The 27,599-nt window shown below is 39.5% G+C and overlaps 1 protein-coding gene across 1 annotated transcript in view; it reads right to left on the bottom strand.

Annotated features, from left to right (window-relative positions):
* The window catches only part of LOC134392233 (dynein axonemal heavy chain 11-like), a 232,744-nt gene that overhangs the window by 148,507 nt on the left and 56,638 nt on the right, over positions 1-27,599 (bottom strand). Inside the window, exons 27-33 of the mRNA XM_063116377.1 lie at positions 23,116-23,193; positions 21,504-21,636; positions 21,272-21,399; positions 16,255-16,403; positions 14,592-14,742; positions 7,932-8,063; positions 4,061-4,234 (exon numbers count right to left, since the gene is read on the bottom strand). Of these exons, the coding sequence (XP_062972447.1) occupies positions 4,061-4,234; positions 7,932-8,063; positions 14,592-14,742; positions 16,255-16,403; positions 21,272-21,399; positions 21,504-21,636; positions 23,116-23,193 (945 nt within the window). The remainder of the gene's footprint in view (positions 1-4,060; positions 4,235-7,931; positions 8,064-14,591; positions 14,743-16,254; positions 16,404-21,271; positions 21,400-21,503; positions 21,637-23,115; positions 23,194-27,599) is intronic.

Raw genomic sequence — 27,599 nt, 5'->3', positions numbered from 1 at the left:
AACTGTTGGGGCCCATTAACACATCTACACCAAGCAGGATATAATAACACTATGAAAGCGGTATGAGCGCAGTATATGGTATGTGACAATGGGCCCCAACAGTTGTCAGTGCACTTCAATAAAGCAGTAGTGTGGCTCCTGCCTTTTATATACCGCTTTCATACTGCTTTCATAGTGGGATATCCTGCTTGGTGTAGATGAGCCCTAAGGGAAAATTCCTTGTCAATATGCATAAAGCAGGTAGAATATTTTTTTACTTCTGCACAGGTGCTACAGAAGAAACTAAAATAATAAAATTAAAACGACCAGACCACAGCCTGTTTCATCAAAACAGAATCAAAAGCCTAGTCATGATAGATTAAATCCATTCCATGCCCTACTTTAGTTGCTGTGTTCCATTTCCCCCCACGCTCCCAGCACCTGATTCTGGCTTTAACATTCACTGTAACAGCCACTCCACCTGCCTCATTCCTTGGTCCATTCATCTAAAGTTACCACTGCTTCCCCTTCCATTCTGTTCATTCATAGTTTTAATTATGAAAATAATGGGCATGATCCAGGCAAAGCTGAACACTTTCAAGTCCCACTGATTTCAGCGGGAGAGAGTTGGTACTCCACTCCCTGCCTCCGAAATCAATTAGACTTAAAATGTGCAGATTTCCTTGGATTCCTATTGTTGGAACCAAAAGATCTCACATATCCCTGTGAAACATTGACCATAGATAAAGTGGAAGTGTGTTATGCTTTGATAATGCTGATTTGGTTAATATAAATTGCTCAGCTCCTTAATAACTTGTTTATCTACCATTGAGCCCCCTAAAGTTGGGGCTTTTCCTGACCATAACTACTGCTGAATTGTTTACCATTAAGTGGCCACAACACCATATAATGGTATATAGAAGCTATGTGACTCTTCTCCAGTGGGCTTACTGACCAATATTTGACAAATAACTGTAGTGACTACTGACCAGGGGCAGCTCAAGATATTTCACACTAACAAAAAAAAGATTGCAAGGAGCTCTCCAACTGGGAGAATGGGCATTAAAATGCCAAATGCACATCAATGTAAGCAAGTCAAAAGTGATGCATGTTGGGGCAACCCCCCCCCCCCCCAATTTCACATATATTTTAATGGGATCTGCGCCAGAGGTTATACAGACTAAGAAAGAGATCTTGGAGGTCTGGTGGACAGCTCAATGAAAATGTCAACCCAGTGTGAAGCTGCTGTGAAATGGCAAATACCTTGTTGGGCATAATTAGGAAGGGAATCAGACTTAAAAATGCTAATACCATACTGCCTTTATACAAATCTATGGTGCAACTACACTTGGAATGCTGTGTAAAGTTCTGCTCACTGCACCTCAGAAAGAAGCCAGAGAAAAAGCAACCAAAATGATCAAGAGTGTGGTGCAATTCCCTTAAAAGGAGGTGAAATAAGATCCAAGTGCTGGTCTGGTCTGCTTCGGACATGAAATGGGGGTTGTGTGACATCTTGTCCACCTCAGGCAGCAAAAGAGTCATTGAGTAAAGACTTGACTTTTTAGGGAGACCTTTGATGTGGGCTGAGGGCTGCTTTGGTTTCTCTCTTACGCTAAGAAAACGTAAGTTGGGGTTGTTTCCCTTCCTCTTTTAGTCTACGATGCTCTGGGGAGGAGGGTTTAAGAGGCTGTTTAATTTGCTCTTTTATGCTACTGTTTCCTTTTTATTATTGTTTTTATATTGTTGCTTTCAACACAATTTAAATTTATTGCACTCATATGATTTTATTTTGTAGTTGTATGCAACTCTGGTTTCTTTTGAAGATGAGCAGAGTGTATTTTTCTTTTACAACAAACAATTTAAAAATAAACCATCATCATCATCATCATCATGGAATGCAGAGAGACTGCTCTTTAAACAGGTGAGGGAGAGTGGCAGGCAGTATTTTTGCAGAGAACAATGACCAAAACTCTTAGTTGTTTTGGACTCCTCAGCTCTCTGGTAGAAATGACAAGAGTATCTGCTTTGGCCATGACTAGATCGACACTACTGCTTTATAGCGTTATTAAAGTGCACTGATAACTGTTGGGCACATTACACATGCCATATATTGCTTTCATAGCATTATTGTAAACTGCCCAGAGAGCTTCGGCTATTGGGCATGAAAAATATGCAATAAATAATAAATAAATAAACATTCCCTGTTTTTTTTATTCCAAATACTGCAACAAATGTATACCTTGCATGCTATACAAAGTATAATTGAGAAGAAGATTCATAGAGGTCAATATGGTGTAGTAGTATTAACTTTTATACATTTATGGCCCTTTTAATGTAAATTCTTAGTGTCTTTAATGTAAATTCTTAGTGTAATTTTGCATTGCTGCTGTTTTTATCTGGTTGAGCTTTTATATTGTATTTTACAGTATGCTTTTATACTGTTGTTTTTTTATTTTTTGTGAACCGCCCAGAGAGCTCCGGCTATTGGGTGGTATAGAAATGTAATAAATAAATAAATAAATTATTTGTATTAAAACTAACTTTTACATATTTGTGGGCACCTTTTAATGAAACCTTTTTAGTATCTTTTAGAATTTTACTTCTTTGTATTGTAAGTTTTTGTGTGCTTACCTATGCATTTGTAAAGTTGATATGACCATGATGACAAATAAACAAGGTATAAATGAGCAAGAGGGAAATAATGTTACCGTGATGAGATCGTAATGTTTTGAGACAAGGTATAGATCTGACCCTGCTGGAGAAGCTGTTGGACAGAAGGAAACAAGCTGATAGGGCTCAGCAGGAACTGGGATAAGAGGACACACCTCAAAGAACTGCCTCCACTCACATTGGACTGTATCCAGTGGTAGCTTTGCAGCAGCAGAAGGCACTTCAGCTAGCACAATGTAGGGCACCCAATTCTTGTTGACACCCACCTCACCCCCAGCCACACACACCTACTGAATATCCCATTCTGTTCTGAAACAGATTTTCAGGGGACACAGGTGGAGCTGCAGCAGGTAGGGGGAAATTGATAAAAAGGGGGGGCTCTCCACTTTCTGTATGCAGAAGTAGCCTTCTGCTAGTGCAAAGCCACCATTTAATGCAATCCATTGAAGAAATTGTGACACCGACTTGTTTCTATTCCCCCTTAGTTGTGGGTATATTTTAGCTAGGTTTGGGTCTGGAGGGCTGTACCTGTTCCAGGAGATATTTTGTCTGGCTGAGCCAATCAAGGCCATCCTCCTTTAAGTGGCCTCCTACCAGCCTAATCTAATGGGTGGCAATTACCATCCTATGCTTATGTTGGGAGAACTAATTGGCGAGTCACCCTGTTTCTTCCTTGGCCAGAAGAAATAAATGGGTATTACAGGTTTTTGCAAGAGGGATGTTTGGGACCCATTATGTCTCTCCAAATAAACTTCAGTTGTCAAGTGAGAGTTCAATGTGTGTGTGCACATCTGGGAGGAGGGATTAATTTTTTGTGCCGGGTTATAGCAGGCTAGCAAGTTTGTGTCAATGATGGAAGCGTTTCTTTGGCATGGTGGTGGAGCAGCCAGAGGGCAGTTAGAGGGTCATTCCTGCTATGTCTGGATCCCCCTCAGGATCTCTCCTCAATTGGTCCCTCAATTCAGCACTTATTGCTTGAGACATTAGGATGTGCCTGGGCACAGCTGGCACACCCCTTGCGCATGCCTCTGATCACACAAATATTACAATAACCACCCTTCAAATAAAAGGCCTCTGTGGCATGACCAGCTATACTCCCTAGAGACCATTGGCTTGTGCCTGGATTAGGATATACTTGGATATTATTATTATACGAATCTTCCAAAGTTTTTCAAGCTCTGGTGCAAAATTCAATAGTACCTTATAAAAGAGAGCATACTTTGGCAAATTTCATTTCAGAAGAGCAATGCAATTTCCACTGGCACAGTATTTCTTGTGCTGTGACACTGCTTGGATAATTAGCAACACTTGAACTTCAACTTGTTATGCACTTTATGTTCTCTGTAATCCAGTCATAATTATCCAGAAATGTGCTGCTTCTCTTATTACTAATTGCAGCGGATTGTCCTACCTGGAGAGGGACATCTGGTTCCATTTCTATGCCTGGAATTTTCTCACTCCACAAAGTAAATTTTTTTGTATCAGGGTCAATGAAGTAATCAAAAACTGTCCCTTGGGAAGGAAATTTTATTGTCCGCATTTCTTTGATCCACCATCTACTAAATTCCATGCGATAATCAATTAGCTGGAAAACAGAATAAAGGGAAGCCAGAATTAAAAGTATTGAAAGAGATATTAGCCACACTCTGAACATTAAGTGGAAACGGCAATCTCATAGAAATTCCAATATTTGAAGGGCTTTTCTGAACATTGGATTGGATCCAGACTTGAGTCATGCTTAATGACAAATTTGTCCCATTGACTTTAATGAGTCTAGTCTAAGCATGACTCAGTCTGGTTTTGACCCATTATCTAAACTGATCTAAACTATGAAAAAGGCCTCAATAAACCATATGATAGTAACCTTTTAACTTTCAGAATTTTTATTTTTTGAAAATGAAAAAAAACTATGTTGCTTTACTCTTTCATGTGACTCTTTCAATGACACATGACAACCAAGGGAATCTGGCCATGGAGTTTTTCTGGGCACAAAAATACCATTCAGCAGCTCATGTTAAGTCCCACGCTACTGGAATATTCAATGCCAAACTTAGCATATTGTAGTAATGCTGGAAGAACTTTGTGGTCCAATTTCTGAAGCAGACTCAACTGTTCCTCAACTCCTGGACAAATGTGTGAATCAGATGGTTACCTGCTTTGGAATTCGGGCTGTCATTGAATTCTACAAGATGATCCGAAGGATGATGAGGATTATTATTATTATTATTATTATTATTATTATTATTATTATTATTGAAATTCTAATTTCTTGGAGCAGCTAAAAAGCATGGCTTCTGTTGCATGCATTGCAATGGAGGCCGCAAATGCCCCAAGGAAGCACATGTTTTCTCCCATGCTATGTCCCTGGGTGGGATGTCATGTCATCATCTGCTGTCACTCCTTTGTGGCCTTCCAACTAACAGCAGGAACATCTAGAGCACAGGGGAAGAGATCAAATATAAGCAGCTGCAGGTTATATGGTTGCTGTTTCCTGGATTTGAGACTTTTGGGGGCAATGGTAATTGGGTGCATGTTTGTTAATTCCTCAATATATTTGGAAAGTTTTGTATATTTGTCTTTCATTTAATATGTAGATTGATTAATATAAATTGACTTTGTGTCTTAATGTTTATGTTAATATTAGTGAAATGAATTGTTTGGGTTGATATTGTCATGATGTATTATTGCAGTTGATGTATTACAGGGAAACACAGCAGTGTTTCCCTGTGTTAAGGATGAACAGTAAAAACAGCATTCCACCATGTTAAAAGCCGTTATTGGGGGGTGGGTCATTCTAGCATCCTAAAATGGAAAATATTTCACCAATCTTTCTGAAACGGAGTCCTGCCAGAAAGAAATGCTGGTTTTACATACCTTGCATGTTTCAAGAAGATTGGTGAAATATTGAGGGCAGGATGTCACTTTAAATGACAAAAGGGGGGGGAAGCCTCTCTGTTTCAAACTGACAGGTTGGGGAAGGGCTGCTCTAAACAAACAAACAAAAAAGAAGTAGGTGGCTCTAAGTTGTTCGTCATCAGTTTTCCACAACCCCACAGTCACCTCTGCATATCCTATTCTCCATCCTGTCCTCATGGTTTATCTGCTTTGGGAGAATGAGAATTTCACTGGTACTTTCTGCCTCCTTAGTGAAGATGTGGATTAAGGCTTGTGAGCCTTAACTCCCAATTTCCCTGCTCTTTGGTGCTTGGTTGAAAACTACATCCTTAACATTGTTTTGTAAACCGTAGGTTTTTTGTTTATTGAATTAATATGTGTCCGTTTTTGTACTGCTGTTTTTTTGTTGGGAGCCACTTTGGGCACATTGTGTGGGGAAGTGTCATACAAATCAAAAATGATGATGAGTGATGAGAAACTGCACTTCCTTGCTTCTCCAGGAAACTAATATTTGTAAAAGAAAAAAGAAAAAGAAATGTTAGTGAGCTCTTGGATCAGCTCTTATGTAAGGTATTTTCCATGTTAAATTAAAAACAAACACTTGCTATCACAGCTGATACTAATTAGTACACAGGTAGGGAAAACAGTATTTCATTGGGAAGCAATGTCAGGTAAGAAGAGGCTCAGATAATCTCAATCATACGCCATTCAGTTAAGAAAAGTTCCAGCCTGTTAGATCAGCCACCAGGGAAATATGGCCCTGCAGACAGAAATTTCCCATGTTTTGAAGGAGCAGGAGCTAGCCAGAGGTAGGAGGGTTGGCTGATGCCTAGATGCTATAGATGCCAATCACATTGTACTAGCAGGAACAATGGCTAGAGGAACAGGAAGTTAGCACTTGATAGCAAAACCAGAAACTAGCCCAAACCATGGGACAAGTCAGTGGAGCTCGCAAAAGGGATTTCCACTGACTTGTTCCACCCCATTCCTGCTCACGCAACGTGATTGCCACTGGATGACTACCAGCACTGGAATCTGCCCAGTAGATCCCATGATGACTATTATCTTTCATGGGGCGCAAAGTTTATCTCAAGTAGCCTATGTAGATGTACGTGAAAACTGTAGAATATTTTGTAACAAGGAAGTGCCTGCTTGTATCTTAATACAATCTTCTGAGGGTCTTGTTCAGCTGCCCCTGGTAAGTGAGGCATGATGGGAGGCTACTAGTGAGTGGGCCTTTCCACCAGTGGCATCCCCCACCACCATTATGGAATGTGTGTGTTCCACAAACTCACCTTGCACCTTTAAGAGTCAGATTAAAACCTTTTTATTTCCTCAAGCCTTTAAACAATGAAATACAATGCATGTCTATTTGAAATAACTCCTATTGAGTGCAATAGGACTTACTCCCTGGTATGTGTATATAGGATTGCAGCCCTAGTGATCTATGAACCTTTGTGGTGTTTCTGGAGTTTTAAGGTTTGTGAAATGTTGGTGCTGTTGTGAGCTCTGTTATATTGATTTTATTCTCTGTGCTCGTTCTATGCTGCATTAGTTTTATGGCTTGTGATAGATGATGATGATGATGATGATGATGATGATTTCATTGAAAACTACCCAGAGTTATTGGGTAGTTTTCATATAAATGTTGTTAACAAATGCATATCCAGAGAGAAGGGCACGAAGAACTAGCAAAACAGCAGAACTGCTATGAAGGATAAAAAATACACCCAGGCCTTATCTATTGACATGGGCAATATATTCTGATTTCTGACCCATATAGTACACAAAGGATGTGTCCAGAATCACATATGATTAATTTCTAACATAACAGAGAAAATACCCATTTGAAAATGGATAGTTTGGATGTATCACTTCATTGTGTAAAAGGGTGACATTGATGGTTTAGTGAAGAACCCAGTATGGAATAATCCTTCTGTGTCTCTATTTATATATAAGAAAAATGAAACAACAACATCCACCCACCATTTTGTGAGTAAAGATAATATACATACACATTACAAGACTTCTACTGTGCAGACTTCTACTGTTACTTTCTACTGTTAGTTTTTCCCTACCCTGTGCCTGCTTACCCTACCCTGTACCTGTTTGCATTCTCTTCCCCTCCTTATTGTTTTACTATGATTTTATTAGATTGTAAGCCTATGCGGCAGGGTCTTGCTATTTACTGTTTTACTCTGTACAGCACCATGTACATTGATGGTGCTATATAAATAAATAATAATAATAATAATAATAATAATAATAATAATAATAATAATAATAAGCTAATTTCTCTCCCCTCTTTTTTCTTTTTGAAAACTTATCAGGTACACTGTCAAACGTGGAAGGAAACCCAAACTCTTTCCTCAAAACCAGATACTCACCTGATCTTGGAACAAAGCACCACCGAAAGCCCATACACTTGCAAACGCAAAATATATTTCGTAGAGTTCACGAGGAGAGTCTGGGGGACTGTTCTCTGGGGTCAGGAGACAATCCAGTAATGAACACAAAGTCTCCAGTAAAAAAAAGAAGAGATGAAAAAATAAAGAGATTTGAATAAAGTCCCTACTGCCATAATAATAATAATAATAATAATAATAATAATAATAATAATTTCCACTTCCATAGCTCAAACTATTCAGATACAATAATTCTGTTAAAACCCCAATTTGGTCTCACATATAACCATTGTGAGGTAATTATAATTACGTCATTACAGAGAGCATTAAACAGAAGAACCAGCAAGTTAAATAGCTGCAAAATAAAAGGCACAGAAGACCAAGGCAATGATGTGCAAGAGAGTCCAGGCAACTGCCCTTTACTGGAGATAGCAAACGGCTGTCGCCGGGGTAACTGTAACCCCAGCGGTATGTCAGGCACATCTGGGCAACACCTCCGAAAGTGTTAGACTAAAGTGTGGAGTGGGTGGGGGAGGGGGCTTATTTCTCAAAATGTGTAGTTTCCATGTTTCCCTGGATGGTATGTGTCCTCTTTTTCATAGGGCAGTCCTCTGTTTGAAGGAGTCCTCTCTTTAAATGGCTGCCCTGTTCAATTCTGGTTTAAAGATAAAGACCCATAAGAATTGCTGCCTACCAACAGCTGGTGGACAACACCCTGAACAGGCAGGCACACCGGACACCTGGTCACAGTTTTCCACCCTAAGGGAAGATGTACTGTATTTCTGTTTAAGTTATAATATATATATTTTAAAATATTCAAATTCTGTGCAAACTCCTACTCTTTTGCCCTTTTTTGGATGATGCATTTTCCACTTTTTTCAGAGATTTATAATTCACAGTTCAATTTTCTCTCCCATCAATTCCAGAGGGATGCGTTTCTCATGTCAAACCTGAATTCCAAAATGATACATACCTACAGCAAAGGTGTTGAACCACAGGCCTGCAGGCCAAATCCAACCTGCCTAAGATCCTTATCTAGCCTTCTGGGGTTCCCTAAATGGCCACATATCCTTCCCCTGACCCCACCCCCATCCTCCTAACCACTAAGGAGGTTTCCCAGGTTTTATGCATCCCCCCCTTCTAAAATTACTGGCAGTAAGAGGTTTAAGCTACGATATGCCGGTATTTGGGGGTAATTTGGCCCCAAGCCTTTTGCCACCACCTCAGGAGCTTCTTCAAACTGAATTCTGCCCTAAGGCTGAAGGACATTTGAGATTTTGAGAAACTGCTGTGGGAACCACCACAAAATGCCTAATCAGTGGTTTGCCACTTTGACATCTATCTGTCGCTTCTTTGGATCTTAGGCTATATATTAATCAGCAAAAACATTTGTTTCTTGACTACTGGATGCCTTAATGTCTCTTTAATAAGGAATTGTGTAATTCGGCTAATTGCTGGTGGTGTAACACAACTAATGCTTCTTTTAAACATACATTTTGGCAATGTGCAGTAGTTGCTTCTTTTGTGGGGAGGTATTATACAGCTAAATTTTGTACTGGAACAGTCTTTAATATTCATTGAAATATCTTTAAAATAGCTTTTAAATTATTTATCTGCTTCGTGGATATTAACAAATGGTCAGTGTAAATGGATTCTCTGTGCCTTTTTAACAGCTAAAGACTGATATCACAGCATGGGGAGGATAAACAGTCACCTACTATAATGCAGTGGATTGAGAACCTTACAACACTTTCAATATCTGGACGGGTGGCATATAGACACCACCTTCAAATGGATACTCATTTGGATATTCAGCCCACTTTTGTTGAAGCTTAAGTATAAATTGCTAGAAAGTTGTATTTATATACAAATCCATGTATGTATATTAAAAAAGGAAAATATATGAAATTATTAAAAAAAAAAGATGCCTAAGGCACCATATTGATGACACCTTTGCCAGCACTACTGGGGGTGTCTGCAGGTGCCACGGCATTGGAGATCCCTGTATACATAATATCTCTCCTCTTAAGCATGCATACTCAGGCTTACAGTGCAATTCTTACCGAGATCAATAGGGCTTACTTCTAGGTAGGAATGTATAGGATCGCAGCCTTAGAAAAGTAGAAGGAAGCTCTTATTAAACTGTCTACAAGATACAGGTCTGAACACACCAGGCAGATTATACATTGCCTGCAATGTATAGGATGGAAAGATATAAAGTTACTGGCTGCTGTGTTTGTGTGGAAGATGACAGCTGCAGATACTGGCTTTATTCCAGTATGATGGAGAAGCAAGAAACATGGCGAGGGGTATGGGGAGAAGGGGTGGCCAGGTGCCCTTTTTTACAGAGGACTGACCGCTGTTTGAAGGGCTGTCCAGTCCAGTTCCAGTTTAAAGGTAAAGGACCATTACAACTGTTGCCCATCAACTGTTAGTACCTGGGCAGCGAACTGAAAGACAAGCACATGGGTCACCTGGCCACAGTCCTCTGCATTATGATGAAATGTACTGTATTTCTATTTATATTATAATAATTATTCTGATTTTCATCTATTCCAGTAAACTATCAGATGCAAATCTTATACAAATCTCTGCCTCTCTTGTCCTGATGACTGTCGTATTTATTTATCGGCAATTTGTAAATGACTACCCTATGCCACACAGATCTATTTGCTTCCCAGTTCAGAGCCCCGTAGCTGGGCACAAAATCCATCCCTTTCTTTTTCCTCACTCCCAACATTTCCAAAGCCTTTCCCTGTTCCACCTTTCCTCTGTGTGTGCGTGCACATGCGCATATAACCCTCCAGCTCTCTCTCCTGTAAGCTGCTGCTCCTTCTTGTGCAGAATCTATCAAAGCAAGCTTTATTATTAAATAAAGATGTTTTTAAAAGTTGTTTAGGAAAAAAACAAACAAACAAATAATCTTTTGGAGTACAGATGCTTTAAGTATGTGAATTACTAAAAAAAAAAAAAAGAAAAGATCCTCAAACACAACATAATTGTGCTGTTCAAAAGACCCACATCTAAGTTCTTTAATTTGAGTTTTTTCTCTCTTGTATGTGAGTCACAACAATTTGTTTTCATTTCTAGGCTTTGTTTTTCCATTATAGGAAAACCTTTTGATCCGAGAAACTTTAAAACAATATTTTTAAAAAACTCAAAAACTTCATCTAAAAAACATTATATTGTGCATCACTTTTGCATTCATTCAGAAATGCAAATAGCATTTTAATAATAATAATAAAACAGGCAAGGAAGGAGGATTCTGCTCAATTCTTCATATACTGTAGTTTTGTGGTTTAAATTGTTGTGAACTGCCCAGAGAGTTTCAACTATTGGGAAGAATAGAAATGAAATAAATAAATAAAATACTGTAGAATCTCCAACTTCAGTGATTTCAATTGTTCACTAAAGCAACTTTAGATCAAGCACAGATCTCTCCATCTGCAGAATTCTGCACATCAGCTAACATCCCTACATTCCTGAGAACAATTTTAATATCATTAGAAATTGGAGATCACTTTGTAATGGGCCCATTTTAGAAAAGGGAAGCAACACTCTCCCTCCATGGTCTCAAATCTTTTACTACTTGTATGAATAATAACTTCCTTTTTATATGTATTTCATTATTAATATCACAGAACCAAAATAGCTTGGGACCATCATACTTTAGGGACTATCTTCTCCCACATGAACTTGCCCAAACAACCTTTCTCCATGTCCCCTGACCTCCAGAGTTGTGGTAGGAGGTGGCCCTAGACAAGGCCTTTTCAGTGGCAGCACCTTGTTTATTGAATGCTCTCCCCAGGGACACTTATTCTAATGCCTTTTGGGCACCAGGTGGACATTTTTTAATTAGTCAAGTTTAGGTCTTCTACTCATAGGTGTGTGGTATTAACATCAGTTTCATGAATTTAATGCTGCTCTGCTGTTTCTATTTGGTGTTTTATTATATTTTTAACTTGCCAGTTGTTCTGATAGCTTGTGTTCTGAAGAGCAGGATAGTTAGAGTTCTAAACAAACAAACATGAAAATCAAAATCTGTGTAATACAATCCATACACATATAACTTGTATACATCATGTTCAGTGTAAATTCTTAATAACAGCTGAAAGATCAGTCAGATGAACAAAAACAACCTCTGTCATAGAGTGCTCTTAAGCAATCAGTTCCATCCAATGCCACTAAGCAGCAATTTGGCATGATGGTGAATGGGAGAGGGGGTGGATATAAGGACATTTTTGCCCATGCATGATTTGGCCAATGTTTTGTCACCAGATGGTTCATATTTGTTGAATCCATGTTGCACAGATTTAGACACTAGAATGTGCTTGACCTTACACTATGCTCTACATATCAGTATAATGGTTGAAATATATAGCACTTATCGGCTCTGTTCAGAAGACACCTTAAACCATGGTTTTAACCATGGTGAATAATCCTTATTTATTTATTTATTGCATTTATATACCGCCTCATAGCCAAAGCTCTCTTATTCACCATGGTTAAAGCCATGGTTTAAGGTGTCTTCTGAACAGGGCCATTTTCTGCCAATGAACACTGAGGCCCAGTTCAGACATTTCCTCAACACCATGCAATTGCCTGGATATGGACTGATGGCAGAAAAACATGCATGCACAATGTACATGATCACAGCATCCTGAAAAAGGGCCACCAATAGTTACATGTATCACAGCGGCCAGGTGTCCACCCACCAAGAAGGAAGGTGCTCCTTCACAATACAGGAACCATCGCACAATCTGATTTAGGCGGTAAGACTGGGGGGAATTATATATGTTCCCTTGGGCAGTCACATGGTGGTCAAGAAGCACAAATTAGGCCTTTAATGACAACCTTTGTATTCTTGGTATTGATATCAACATTTACTGGGTTACATCCAATGGGTTATATCAGCATTAGTCTAATTTAAGTCCCATTCATTTGAAGGGGTCTACTCTAAGTAAGATTGTTATTGGATACAACCCACTGTGTCAGTAACTCTGGGCAAAAACAGACATTACTTTAAATTTGTGTCTAGCAGTTATATCTCCCCCCTCCATTTTTACTCTAGAGTAGGTGCAGGGACCCTAATCCAGATTATGACCCTAGTGCAGGGGGGCTTTTAAGATTGGATTTGTAGCCTGTGCCTATTCTAAAATAAAACTGAAAAGAAAACATAGCTGCTAGACACAGGCTGTGTCTACACCAGCCGTTTATTCCAGGATAATATCAAAGTCATCCCTACTGGGCCACATTATGCACAGCTGATTTTGGGTTGACCCCTCAGTTATTCAGGAATATCGCTGACTGCTTTTGTCATGGTTTTTCGGCTCTCACGCTACAATCCCATAGTCCGTGGCTGGTGTCCCCCATCCTTCACGAAGCTGTTGCGGTTCAGCACAAGCTCCTGGCTCAGCGAACAGCCAACCCACTGTGAGGGGCGTGTGTCTGGGTACTGGCATGTTTCATCACCGAGTCGCTTTTTTAAAAAACAAATATATCTCTGCTCAGCAGCACATTTTTGACACAGTATCTATCCCCCTTTGTGTTGCTGTGTGTCTGCGCTGGTGCGCATCTCTCCGAAGTTATTAAAAAAAATTCTGTGCCCCGTACCCATATGCCTAGTTTTATTTACTTCTGACGATACACATTCAAAACTGATCTCACAGGGCAGACATTCTCCCGCAACAACTCTCCTTTACTTGCAGGAAACATCAGTGGCATGTGCCCGATGAGCGCTGATCACAGAAGTTGGGAACCATCACAATTATCCCTCCTCCATTGTGAAATGGCTGTAGGTGTAGATTAGCCCACAATTTTGAAGTAAAGTGTGTTTGGGCCCTCTGACTATTCTGCAATGCATAACTATTAAAGAGATTACTGGGGTGATCCATGCTCCACAGAAGTTGGTGAACGCCTAACAATTTTTATTACTCCAAATTTTGGAAGCAAATCCACTTTGGGTTGTTTTTTTTTGGCAGGGGTGGGAGCTGGTGGTTATGCTTTTTCAAACTGATGCCTTTTTGTTCTATAAATCCAAGTAAAATATAGATGTGTTAACCAGTCATGTGAATATGTTCACTGCGAGCCCAGCGAGCGCAATGCTTATGAGCAACCAAGAAAGTGACAGATATTCACATTGTGTTCACGAAGTCACTTATTGATCATTGTATGCTAATTTAAATCAGGCTGACAGATACATTTGTAAATCAAAGTATTAAAATACCTCCAAAGGGATCAAATAAATCTGCTCTCACTCAGTGAGACAAAGATCCTGAAGGTATATAGCAAGAAATTGTGTCTGAGAAATTATATTTACAGAAGCACTGGTGAAAATGGATTGGGTATGAAAGTGTTTGCTGCTTACAATACAAGTCTCAACGATTTGACCCTAGAATCGTCTTAGTCTTTTTTTCTTTTTCTACAACAAAGAGATTAGTGGCTAGGACATCATCAAGCCTAATCCAGGAGCAAACAGCTATGTGATCTGTCTCTGCTTTGTTACTTGAAGCACAAAGCATACAACCATGCTGTGATTATAATGAAGTCCCTTCACACTAGCTCTACATACTTGAACACTCTCAAAATCACATCGCAGGAAGAGTGGCAGACTGAAGATCCTACAGCAGTTGTTGTTGTTACCTGTACCATGCTGTTCTCCGGAACTGGAGTGATGGTTTTTAAGTTGCATCGGACTTGCTCCAAACAGTAAGGAACATATTTGTCAAAGAGGATGGTTAGGTTTGCTCTTTCAGACTGTGCTTTACGAGTTTCGATCCAGCTAGTCACGTACCTGTGAAAACAAAATTACTTTAGTTGTTTGAGTGGGATGGGGGGTTGTTTTGTTCTTTGTTTTGCTTAATGAATTGCTTGGGTTGGAAGGGAGGGAGATTGTGAGACGATTAGAGCAGTTGCCTTCAACCAGTGGGTTGCGACCCAAAAGTGGGTCACGAGATCAGTCCAGATGGGTCACGGCAAAGCTGTTGCTGCCATGTTGGGCAATTGTGAAAGTGGGTCCCATGTTGCAGGTTGGGAGTCTGAGGTGGGTCTTGGATCTGGACCAGTTGAAATCCACTGGCTTAGAGGGTTGTTATGGGGGGCTATTTAGTGTGTTTATTATGGGACTCAACCTTTTTAGTCTCCTTTATTTGCTGAATTACCTCTTGGACATACTGTACATTGTTGCTTGTCAACAATCCAGTTCTAACTGATTTGGCCATGTCTTACTTTTGTCATGAAACTGCTATGTAATTTTGTCTAGTCTGTTCTGCAGGAGTATCTTTCTGCCATTTGAAACTTCAGCAGTTAGAGTTACACTGTAATGTGAAAGGGCTTTGGGGGGAAATTAAGAGGAATACAGCATTTTAATGGAAGCTGAGGAAAACAACAAATGTAAGTAAGGATGAGAAATATTGCCACATGCATGTGTCCTCCCAACACAGTTCTTCAGTCCATGGTGGTTTCCTCTATGTTTCCTTCCTTTGTAAACAGGATTTCATCTGCTCGCCCCTCTTCCTTACTGGCTATCTGTAGAATCTGGAGATTTCCTCCGACTATCCCAGATGGATTGCCCTTATGGCTGTCATAGCCTGGGGCTCCCTACAGCTCCCTACAGCTGCCTCAAACCACATCAGCCCATTGGTCCATCTAGCTCAGCATTGTCTATAGTATACCAGCCTTCCAGATGCTTTGGACTACCACTCACAACATTCCTGACTATTGGCCATACTGGTTGGGGCCAATGGGAATAGAAGCCCAAAACAACTAGGCCTGGCACCAACCTTGCTATCTTTTCGGCGCCAGGTCAAGGCTTTTCTCTTTTCCCAGGCTTTTAGCAGCATATGATGATTTTTTAATCTACAATAATAACTGGAGGGCAACAGATTGGGGAAGACCAGTCTACACTGACTTACAGTGGTTTTTCAGGTTTTCATATGGGAGCCTTTCCCAGTCCTACTTGAGATGCCAGAGACTGAACCTGGGTCTCTTTACATGCAGCATGTACTGCATCACTGATCTATGGCCCGTTCCCAGACCTGTGGATTTCTTCATGGCTCACACAGATTTTGTCTTCAACACTAACATCAGTGCATTAGTCGCCTTGTAAAGTGTTGGTCAGTCAGTCTCTGAGGGAGCAGCTGATCACTGGGTCTTATGGAGGGTGCAACTGAACAGGTGGTAGCTATGGGAATAGGGTGTTCAGCCAGTCTTCTTCCAAGTCAAGTATGTAGTGCAGCTGCAAAGGAGAGGCTCACCACCTGCCCCAGCGCTGCTTGTTCAAGATGGATCGATTTGCCATACTCACGGGCTCCAGCCAAGGTCTTGTGTGTTCACATAGAGGATGCCAGCTCTTGACACAGTGGCTGGAGTTGCTGCCCGAAGGTGGCTGATTTCAAACACTAGTCGCATGGAGGGTGCTAATGAAATACGTTCATTGCTTGCTAGAGTTAGAACCTAAACACAGAATTATTATGCATTCATTTCCATAGGCATTTGCTGTTCAAATTAAGCAAATAAGAGTCTGTTTTGAAAAATAAGAATCACACAGGACATTTTTAGCTATAGCTAATACACAGGAGTATTATTTTTCTTTCAGAAGAGTGTTGCAGCTATTTGTCAGTCTACTTAATAGGCCTTATCATCATGGCATTCTAAGAACATCATCAGAACATAAGTGTTGGATCAGATCAAAGGTCCATCTAGTACAGCGTTCTGTTCACATAGTAACCAAACAGCTGCTCATGGGAAACCCACAAGCAGGATCATATCCACTATGAGATTGAGGAAAAGAGCAAAAAGATGAATAAGAGCACAATCCAGTTGGGAAGGTCTTCTCCTGCAAAAGATGCATTGCAAATGACAGGAGGAAAACTGGACTGTTTTGCAAGTCTCATTCACTTCAATGTGCAGGAAACCTTCTGACTGGACTGTGCTCTTAATTGCTTCTTTCTTTTCAGAAATCCACATTATTTAGGAATTTTGTAGGGCGGGGGGAATCCCTCTCGATTTACCTAGCAATTTTCAGTGAAAGGGTAATTTGTGCCTGAAGTTTTGTTTTCAATTCTTTTTTGTGGGTTTGGTATTCTTTATTGTTAATGATGTAATAGGCAGGTGAGCCTTTTCATGGTTGCAGAACATAAAAATAATATAATATGACGGTTTGCGGGAGGAAAGCAAAACGAAAGGGATTACAGTAGTAAATATGAAATCAAATAAAGAGTGTATGAACAAGCTATGAATTGAATCTCTTAAATTCAGTTAATCCAAGGATGTTGCCTTTTCATTGGACATTAAATACAATTTCATTAAACTCTGAAAACAATGTATTTTTCTTCCTTTTCAGATATTTGGGAGGTGACAATAGCATCTTTCATCAAATCAACTTATGTGCAAAAGCAAGTTAAGATTGAGGCCATAGCTAGACCTAAGGTTTATCCCTGGATCATCCAGGGGTCAAACCTGTTCATCTAGGTGACACACAGGGGATCCAGTGCTCAGGCAGGGGCGAACCCTGGATGATCCCAGGATAAACCTTAGGTCTAGCTGTGGCCTGAGTTTCAAGACTAACGTGGTCAGAAGAGAAATAGATTAAAATGCATTGTTACTGATACCTAGTGTATATAGATTAATCTGAATATCAATGCCTCTAAGGTACAGGCATAGTTCAGATATAATGCTAAATGATGATTTAGCATTACTTGAATAAGCCTAAGGTTTCTGCACTCCCTCCTTCCCTTCCTTGCATGCCCTGATTCCCTCCTCCACTTTCTCTTGGCTCATCAGATTGTCTAAACTAGGCAAACCACAGTCTTCCTGAAATCTATAGTTGGAAGCCACTACTGACTGTGATTTCCAATTCTGTTTCACAGACTAACTACAGCTTGTGCAAAACATAATTGTCCTCATTCAGACAAAAAGGTAAACTGTGGTTCACTGTGAAAAGTATGGTGAGCATGAAGGGAAGAGGAAGACGGAGTACATGAACCCAGGGCTTTTTCATGTGACATTAATGGCATGGTTTTTCAATGGCTCAGTTCAGACAACACGTTAGTCAAAGCAGTGTGAAAACTCCATTCAATGGTTGCGTTTTTTAGGGGGTACTTCTCAAACAACATGTTCTAACTCCATCATTGTGTGACTGTGGGCTACTGTAGAGTTGAGTAAAATTCATCGCAATGTTTGATTGAGAGTTCCTCCACCCTCTCTCCTCCGCCGGCTCTCCTGATGGTATCCTATCAGCCATTGCTGCAAAAAAACCAATCCTGGTGGCTCTCCTAGAGCTGCACTCGCTTCTTTGGCTGCTCTTGCCAGGGAACTTTGTACCCTGTGAGAACAGTCAACGCAACTCAATGGAAAACTCCACAGAGCCAGCCACACAACACGCAACACAACAGCAACGGTGGTGTAAAAACTCCACTGTGGAGTTCTGAACTGAGTCAATATGTCTGAACTGAGCAAAAAAAGAAATCAACTGCTTTCTAAATGGCTTAACTGTCATCCAAAAAAGATATAGATATCGCAATAAAAACTCCCATTGAGTTCAATGGAGCTTACTCCCAGGTAAATGGATACAGGACTGCAGCCAAAATAGTTTCATTTTGATTCTATACCAGTAATTCCAGTCACATGATTCCAAAGATGGCCTTTTCAGAAGCATACCAATTATTTCAAGATTAACAAAAATATTGCAAGAGCTCGCAACTTTTTGGCTGTGAGATTGAGGAATGTTTGATGGCAACGTGTTGGAAATTTCAACACTCGGAAAAATAGGCCACACAAAATGTGTTGTAGATCCAGTGTGATACAACAGAGCATTGGCACACAGTGGGCCTGGATAACCTGTTTCAGTCTGATCCATTTTTATCTTCTATGATTGTTCTTGCCACCAGGTGCCATTCTTCTGGTGCTCCAAAGGGGCGGTGCAATTCTACACATCCCCTACTGAGTGCTTTAGCTTGAAAGCTACAATAGAGTCCTTAGAATCTAACAACAAGAGCTGTTCTAGGAGCTGGTTAGGAAAATGTGATTTAAAGGAGGTTTCTACCATTGTGCGAAATTAGGGCAAAATCTCTTTTCAATTTGCACAAAGTGTCTCAATTCCAACAGTTTGCTCTCCTGCTGTTGTATCCATCAAAAAGAAAGACTGGGATGATGTAGTGAATAAAGGTGATATTTTAATCAATGAAGATTAATACACACACACTACAAAATAGTTCAGCTTTCTGCTCCTCCCACTTCCAAGGCTGAACCTTTCCACTTTTACTATGCATTTCATTTCAGTTAAAGAGACATTTGCTTTACAAAATAAATTTATAATTTCTAAATGGGTCTTAAGGGTAGGGCTAGGTCATCTGGGTTTTGCGTCTATAGTACAATTCCCAAAACATAATTCTATTTGAGAATCTATTATTGTCTTTAAACCCCAATTATATCACAGTACATTTTTGCTGAATTTGTCAGTGAGAAATGTATTTGCCTGATGCTCTATGAATTTTGCCTGTTATAACAAGGCTTTTTGGTCATTGCCATCTACAGAAAACAATCATGAGTGATTTGTCTAGTATGCCAGAGAAATATTGTTGTTGTTTTCAAGGTGATAAAACAAAGGCATGCCCATGGTGTGTAGACCACTGTCATCCATTTGCAGAGTTTTGTGTTGTTTCATAAATTAGCAACCTCTGATTGATTAGAGATAACAGTAGAATAAGGGCTCATCTACACCAAGCAGGATATTCCACTATGAAAGCAGTATGAAAGTGGTATATAAAAGGCAGGAGCCACACTACTGCTTTATAGTGGTACTGAAGTGTGCTGACAACTGTTGGGGCCCATGACACATTTACACCAAGCAGGATATAACACTATGAAAGTGGTATAAAACATGGGGCCTAAAGACACATGGTTTTTGTCAATGGGCCCCAACAGTTGTCTGTGCACTTCAATAGCACCATAAATCAGTAGTGTGGCTCCTGCCTTTTGTATACCGCTTTTATACAGCTTTTATAGTGGAATATCTTGCTTGGTGTAGATGAGCCCTAAGTGAGAACATGCATGCATATAATGCCTCTATGTTTTTATTTTAAAATATTTATAGTTTGCCTTTCCAATTTGCACTGTATCTACAAAGGCTTACAAAGAAAATAAAATTCACTATTTAAAAATCCCAGATACAAATGCCTAAAGCCCCCAAATTATATATTCCAGATTAAAAGAGAAGCATCAGTGAGAAAGCAGTAAAGCCATCAACAATTTAAGGGTTGGGGGGGGGGAGAGACTTAACTTGACACCAAATCAATGAAAGAATTGCTATTGTGAGTGCTTCTGGGGAGGGTGTCCCATAAATGGGTGACCATCACAGAAAATGGCCTATCCCAATGAAATGAACTCATAGCACAAGACATTCAAAACAGGAACACTCAGATAATGATTTCAAGATACAGGAAACTTCATTTAGGAAAATAATGTTCCTCCAATACCTGAGCTCCAAGCCATTTAAGGCACAATCCTATGCATGTTTGAAGCCAGCATTTTGAATTGCACCCAGAAACAAAATGGAAGCCAGTGGAGATCTTTTATTATTTATTTATTTACTGCAGTTCTATACCACCCAATAGCAAAAACTCTCCAGGCAATTCACAAAAATCAAATAACGTCCTTCCAATACCTGGGTTCCAAGCTGTTTAGGGCACAATCCTATGCATGTTTGGACAGAAACAAGTCCTATAACATTGTTAAAATATGCTCAGAATAACAGGTCCTAGTTAACAACCTAACTGCCATTTTCTTAACCACTTCAAGATTTCAAATGGCCAGACAAGGACTTGACTAACCATGTCCAGGGCAGGATCTATACTACTGCTTTAAAATGGTTTATAATGGTATTGACAACTATTGGGGCCTATGACACACTCCATATACAGTTTTCAACCCATTTTCAAAGTGTTATATTCTGCGCGGTGTAAATCTGGCCCAGGCTACAATGCCTTTTGCAATGCCTCTATTGTTGGCCTCCATGCTTCATCTATATGCTATAAGCCAAAAATGCCGCACAGTTTTTACTAAGTATGTGAATGAAATATACAAAGAGGATATCTTAAGCCACAGCTAGACCTAAGGTTTATCCTGGGATCATCCAGGGTTCGCCCCTGCCTGAGCACTGGATCCCCTGTGTGTGACTTAGATGAACAGGTTTGACCCCCTGGATGATCCAGGGATAAACTTTAGGTCTAGCTATGCCCTTACTTAGCTTGTCATAAGCATGCTAAGGGGGAACAAATAGTTCATATGAGAGAACTTAGTTATTCAGTGTGATTTCTACAAACCTTATTGTCATCCATGACAGTGTTAAGAGACTCAATCCACATGGGATCAATGTCCCCATCTAGCACAATCCATTTGGGGTCATCATGGGAAATGCTTGACAGTTCCCTCAAAGTGGATGAAAACAAGCCTTCAAATTAATGCAAACAAAAAGATTTCATTATTTATAGTTTTCACATGTTTTCTAGATGGTAATATGTGTAATTTTATTTCAAGTACAATTTTTAGGAATACCATCTTTCCATTCCCTTGATGATGGATGAAGAAACCCAAAAAGTTCATCTGTAGTGACAGCTTTCGGGTTGATATCATTCCATAGTGGCCTCAGCTTCATATTGGAATAAGTCATGTGCAGCGTCTTTAATATCTAAAGTTGGAACACATTATCATGCCTAAATTATAATCAGTTTAAAAATGCCTCAAAATTACTTATCTACAAAGTATTTCACATACTAGACAGAAGTAAATCTGGGGATGGCACCAAATTTACATTGAACAGACATTTCTCCCTGACAAGTATATTTGTATGATCATTATTATTTTTTTGCCACATTCACCTATTACATTTTAGGTATATACTTAAATAATTTATTTTATTTATTAATTTATTACACTTATATACTGCCCCCATAGCCAGAGCTCTCTGGGAGGTTTACAGAAATTCTAAAATTGAGATAAAAACAAGTATACAAACTTTTAAATTTTAAAACACAGAACATACACACATAAAGCATTAAAAACAGTTAAAAAAATACTAAACATGTGGGTGATTAAGATGTGCTGCCATATGCATGGGCATATGGCAGTATACTGGGTGAATGTCCACAGAATCCCCAATTCAGTAGTTTTCTTTCAGTACGAGAGACAGTTCTTCACTTTTTGCTTGCTATTTTCTACTGCCTTTAAAAAAAATATGGAGTGTCCCAACCATGATAGACATGAATGGAATATATAGGAAATTAGAGACTAGTTTAGTTATATGTGCCCTGTTTCTACGTATGTGAAAAAAATCACTAACATTTATATTCGGTATAGATATGGCGCCAGATTTTGAGGGTGTGATATTACAATTTTAAAAATAGCCTTTTAAAATTTAAGGCGGCTTTTTGATTTATAGGCAGCTCTATCCACATCTAGGAAAGCCAAAGTATTTGGATTTAAGCCAATTTAGTCCCATTGTCTTAAACATAGGTTTAAGCCTAAATACATTGACTTCTTGTGGATTCCCAGCAAATTCATGGTATGTAAGCTCATTAGCATATTAGGTTAGATCCAAACACATTTAAGAGGAACCCTGCTTGCACAACTGCCCTTTTCTGACTCCCCAAGCAACAGCCCTCTGCACTCCCCCACTCATTCCTATGGATGAGTGGACCCTGTGAAACAGCTGGGCATTGGGCATGCAGGTCAGCGAAATTGGAGGAATTTGGCGAGGCTGCCTTGCACACGTGGAAATGCTTTTCTGCTCATATAAGGCATCTCTAGATCCATGCCATCGTACAGAAAGCCAATATTTAATTCGCCGTATTAGATTTTGCTAAAGAATTAAAATGTGTTCACAGATTTGTTTTTGAATTTTTGAATTTCAGGGCTCTATTCTGAATTCTGCACCATTGTGGTGCTTAATGTATTCAAAATACCAAGCCTATACACAGCCAACTACTTTGGCTTTGCTACGAACTCAGCAGTATGCCCCACAAACAGAATCTAGTTACGATGTACTACTGAAAGTATTGAATGTAGAATTTTAGTCAAAGTGGCATACTTGTTGTAACTTGCACTACCAGTTCATGCTCTCTTTACTGCTATTAATTTATTGAAGGGATGTGTGTATTGTTTATTTTACCTTGCTTTTACCTGTCCCAGCATTCCCAGCCACAAAGACTGAGTGTCTGACAGTCAGTAGTTCTTCTAACTGCATAACCTAAAAGACATTCAAAAGGATTAGGGGGTGGGGGATGATATAATGGCATATGGCAAACACATTTTACAACCATTTTACAGTATTAAGAAAACTGTAAAAATAAGGAAAAAACTTTTCCTCCTCATTTCAATAAATCTCAGTCTTATTGTATTCTCTCATATCATTAAAAATGCCCGTTTTACTCTGTTTCAAAGCAGTTGTTGAGTATCTGTACAGATATAAAACCTTAATTCAGTTAGATCTGCTCTACGTGGTCATAGAACCAGGGATTGAAAAAACAGAATCAGTAGCACCAATGACTCCACTTCGCGCAGAACAACATTGTTCCTAGTTTCAGGGGTACAATGGACCTTAAGGACCATCTCAATAGGTATTGGTGCTTTTGTAGCAGAGAGTGCAGTTGTAGCCTTAGGCAGCACTTACTAAAGAAAACTGACATAGACACAGATTTTAGTTTGTTAATGATTTAATATATTTTTAGCTGTATATATTTATTGTTTTACATTGTTCTGATTTTATCTGTATGCCGCTCTGAGATCCCATTCATATAGGGCGGGATACTAAATGTTTTAATAAAAAAATAAATGTATACACTGTTAGATGTTAACAGCTATATTATGAAAGTTAAAACTGAGGTAAGGCACAAGTAGGCTTACCACAGGTAAGGTGATGGTATGTGCAAAACAAGGCAGCACAACTTTTGATCAACTAAGCAAAACTAGGCCACTTACAAATTGTCAAAAAGTGAACATGCATCACCCCCCCCCCCGCCAAATAGGACAAAAGAAGATGATGGTTTGCATAAAATTTGCATGTGTTAATTATGTATTGCTGCTAATTTATAAACAATGAAGGTAATAAAATAATGATAATAATATTATTATAATTTAAATAGAAATACAGTACATCTCACCATGGTGTAGAACATTGTGACCCGGTGACCTATGTGCGTGCCTGAGCAGCTGCTAATTGTCGATGGGCAACATTTCTTTATCTTGGACAGGACAGCCCTTCAAATAGAGGACACCTTCAAACAGAGGATGGTCCTTTGGCAGCCCTTCAAATACAGGGTTGTCCTCTGTTTGAAAAAAGGACATACAGATACCCTAACCCAAACACAGCTCACCAGCCAAGTCTGGTGGTCTTCCTTGGGCTGTTTTTGAAATCACACGAAAATAGGAGGCTGCTGTTCTGCTATATTGAGCTTGGTGGAGTAGAAGTTGTGTAGGCCTAATGTAAACCTTACACATGCCTTTATGAAGACTCATGAGCTATACTAAATCATGGAACCCATGTCAATAGGATAAGCTCTTGATCTTTCCTCTTTGGATTAGCATGCATTTATCTTTTCATGCATTTGCTGAGTTCAGCACCAGAGCCCAAGCATGGGGCAGGAGATGAGGAAAGGGTACGCCTTACTGAGACTCAGGCCGTAGCTAGACCTAAGGTTTATCCCAGGATTGTCCTGGGGTCAAACCTGTTCATGTAAGTGCCACACAGGGCAACAGCACTCAGGCAGGGACGATCCTGGGATAAACCTTAGGTCTAGCTACGGCCTCAGAAATCCATGGGTGAGGCTGCAACCTCATTACCATGAGGGGGGAAATGGAAGCTAAATTGTGGATCATTCTTGAGGATATTTTGGGCAGAGGAGGATTCTCTGTATCTAGGTTCCTATGGTTCAGAAGTTGTTAGATCTGTTAGAGCCAATTAAAAGAACTAGGGCAGAACAAGCAACATTCGCAGACTCTGCGATACTGGCCAAGGTCTTTCTTTAGAAATGAGAGTGAGTGCTTTTGCGGTTAAATTATGCTTTGTATTCTTGAGAGATTTGTGCTTCGCTAGAGTGACATGCTCTCTGATGAACTACCAGTCCCAGAATTCCTCGTGCAAAAGCAGAAGTGAGAGTTAGCTGGTAAGAGGGACAAAGTACCACAATAATAAGAAGTTGTGGAGGCTTGTAGTGCTGACAGGATTTACAGGCCCCAAATAGATTGTGAATAAATGCCACAAGTATTCTATAGATGTTTCTGAAAATTTCCCTTGTGAAATGTTGCACCAGGAAAAAAAATCTTCAAATCTACTTTTGGATGAGACTATGAGCTACCCCAACATATCTTATTAAATGAGATTTACAACAAAAGATGAAAAATAATTGCAATTAATTTTCAGCCAAGTGTGCATAGCTTATGGATGTTTTGCATACTGCTATCAACTGTGGCAGAAGCTGAAAAAAGTTTCAGCAACCAGCATTGCAGGTGTTACTAAGGGGCAAAAATGGTTTTGCTCTAGGTGTTTTGTCAGACAAATGTGAACTTGAAAGATAAATTGACTTCGGGGAATTAATTCACAATTTTGCAAGGCTAGAAAAAGAAAGCATTGAAATGAAATAGTCTATAGAACATTTATGGCTGTGTTGGTCCATTAGAATTTTTAAAAAACCAAAATATTAGGTTACCCAATGGGGCACAGACACCAGTAGAATTAGCTAGAGCATCAATTTCCCAGGGAAATCAACGTGTCAGCTAATGCTATTGGCATTGCACTCAAATATTTTGACACTAGCACAACATAATTTACATTAGCGGTTGCACCCCACTGGATACTGCCCAATGACAGGGTAACACCTTCATTAGGCCAAAGTAAAAAGTTCTAAAAATAAGTGAGCAAGGACTTTTCTTCCGTCTGGATGTTATGTTAAAGAAAAATAGCAGAAAGGAGAAGTGTTTGAGGAGAACTGTAGAAAACTCACATGGGCCATGGTGCAATTTTAGAAATATAAAAAAATAATAATTTCAAAATTAAAACGCCCACTGAATGAACAACGTGTTCGTTGTTTACTTCCTCTTCTCTGTGAGAAAGGAAGTATTGTGTGACAAAAGCGGGGGCGGGGAAGTGACAGTAGAGAACTGTGATTTTCCCCCTGTCTGATGAAGCCCATAGTAGCTCTGTAGCTCAGAGAAGGACAGTATACTCCTTGACTCCTCCTGCATGGCCAGGAGGAGGATTTCAGAAGTATTTTTTAAAAAAGGTATGCTTAGCCTTTTCTTTTTTAGATTAACCGCAGCTTGTGTTAACCACATTTTCTCTGCTGATGACATAGAAATGTGGTTAACAAAAAGTGGCTGCTTCCAAACTCCTCTCAGCCATATAGGAAGAGGAGTGAGGGTGGGGGGAGTTTGTGAAAGCACGGAGGTTTTCATAACAGGTAAATTTATTTACCTATTTAATTAGCGAATACATTAAGCAGTTATAAGAAAACCTCAATTTATGTGACTCACTGAAGATACTGAATACAGTTTGAGATAAGTTACAATAAAATAAATAAAAGTTCGTTAGAAGGAAATCCTGTCTTGAATAGTTTCTTTTTTCCAATCACTATTATCGTAAAATAAAAATAAATTGAAACATAACTCTGCAGAGGCCACTGATACTCATGCTATTTATGCACAAGCACCTGCAGCAGAAATGAGGGACTAAAAGGGCAAACCTTGCCAAATCTATTTTAGGGAAAATCTGAACTCAGAGTTAGAGTGTCATGATTTATTGCTAGTTTTGCCATTCCTGCATGTGCCTCATGAATATTAACTGGTCAGCACCAGACGTATGGAACACCCTCCCCAGGGAGACTCATCAGGCTTGCTCACTTTTAATTTTAGGCAGTGGGTCAAGACTTTTTAAATTTACCCAGACACTTAAGCTCAGTGTACAGAAAGTTTTTATACAGAATGCTTTTTTTCCTGGTGTCTTATTAAAACACATATGTTGGAGCTTAACTCCCATTGAACACAGTGGGGTTTATGTTTGAGTAAACATGCACAGAATTGTGCTGCAAGTGTGTTTATTGTATTACTGTGTTTCATATTTTAGTTGTTTCATTCAATTGCTTTTTTATTCTTCTTTTTAAAAAAGAGAGGATATATTTGTTATATAATTGTCATCCTTTGTTACCTGCGCTGTAAATTTGTTTGAAACTGAAAATCATCATCTGAGCCCAGCTCTGAGTGCCTTCACCTACTGAAATTTGGTGGGTGGCTACTTGGTGGGTTGCTTACCTTTTTCACGGTGGTCCACAAATTGTGGAATGCCCTCCCTAGAGAGGTCTACCTGGCACCTCCTTTGTTGACTCTTCAGCTCCAGACCTTATTCTCCCAGTCCTTGACTGCTGCTTGCTTTATTTTTAATCATACCTTTAAAGCTGCATTTTAAAATAATCCCTTTCCATGTTTTAGATCTCATGGGCTAGGCACCCAAAGTTGGAGCTCTCCATACATCCTAAACCCTGCTCAGGAGGAGTGGAAGGAGCGATGGAAGATATTTTTGCCTCTCTGTCCATCTTTGCAGCACTTTTTGTTAGATGAGTGGGGACAGGGGCTAAGAGGGTATTGGATCCAGCAGATTCACAG

The sequence above is a fragment of the Elgaria multicarinata genome, chromosome 2, assembly GCF_023053635.1.
Source record: "Elgaria multicarinata webbii isolate HBS135686 ecotype San Diego chromosome 2, rElgMul1.1.pri, whole genome shotgun sequence".
Classification (NCBI taxonomy): Eukaryota; Metazoa; Chordata; class Lepidosauria; order Squamata; family Anguidae; genus Elgaria; species Elgaria multicarinata.
The sequence above is the reverse complement of the archived record's forward strand: the minus strand, read 5'-3'. Positions and strand labels throughout refer to the sequence as shown.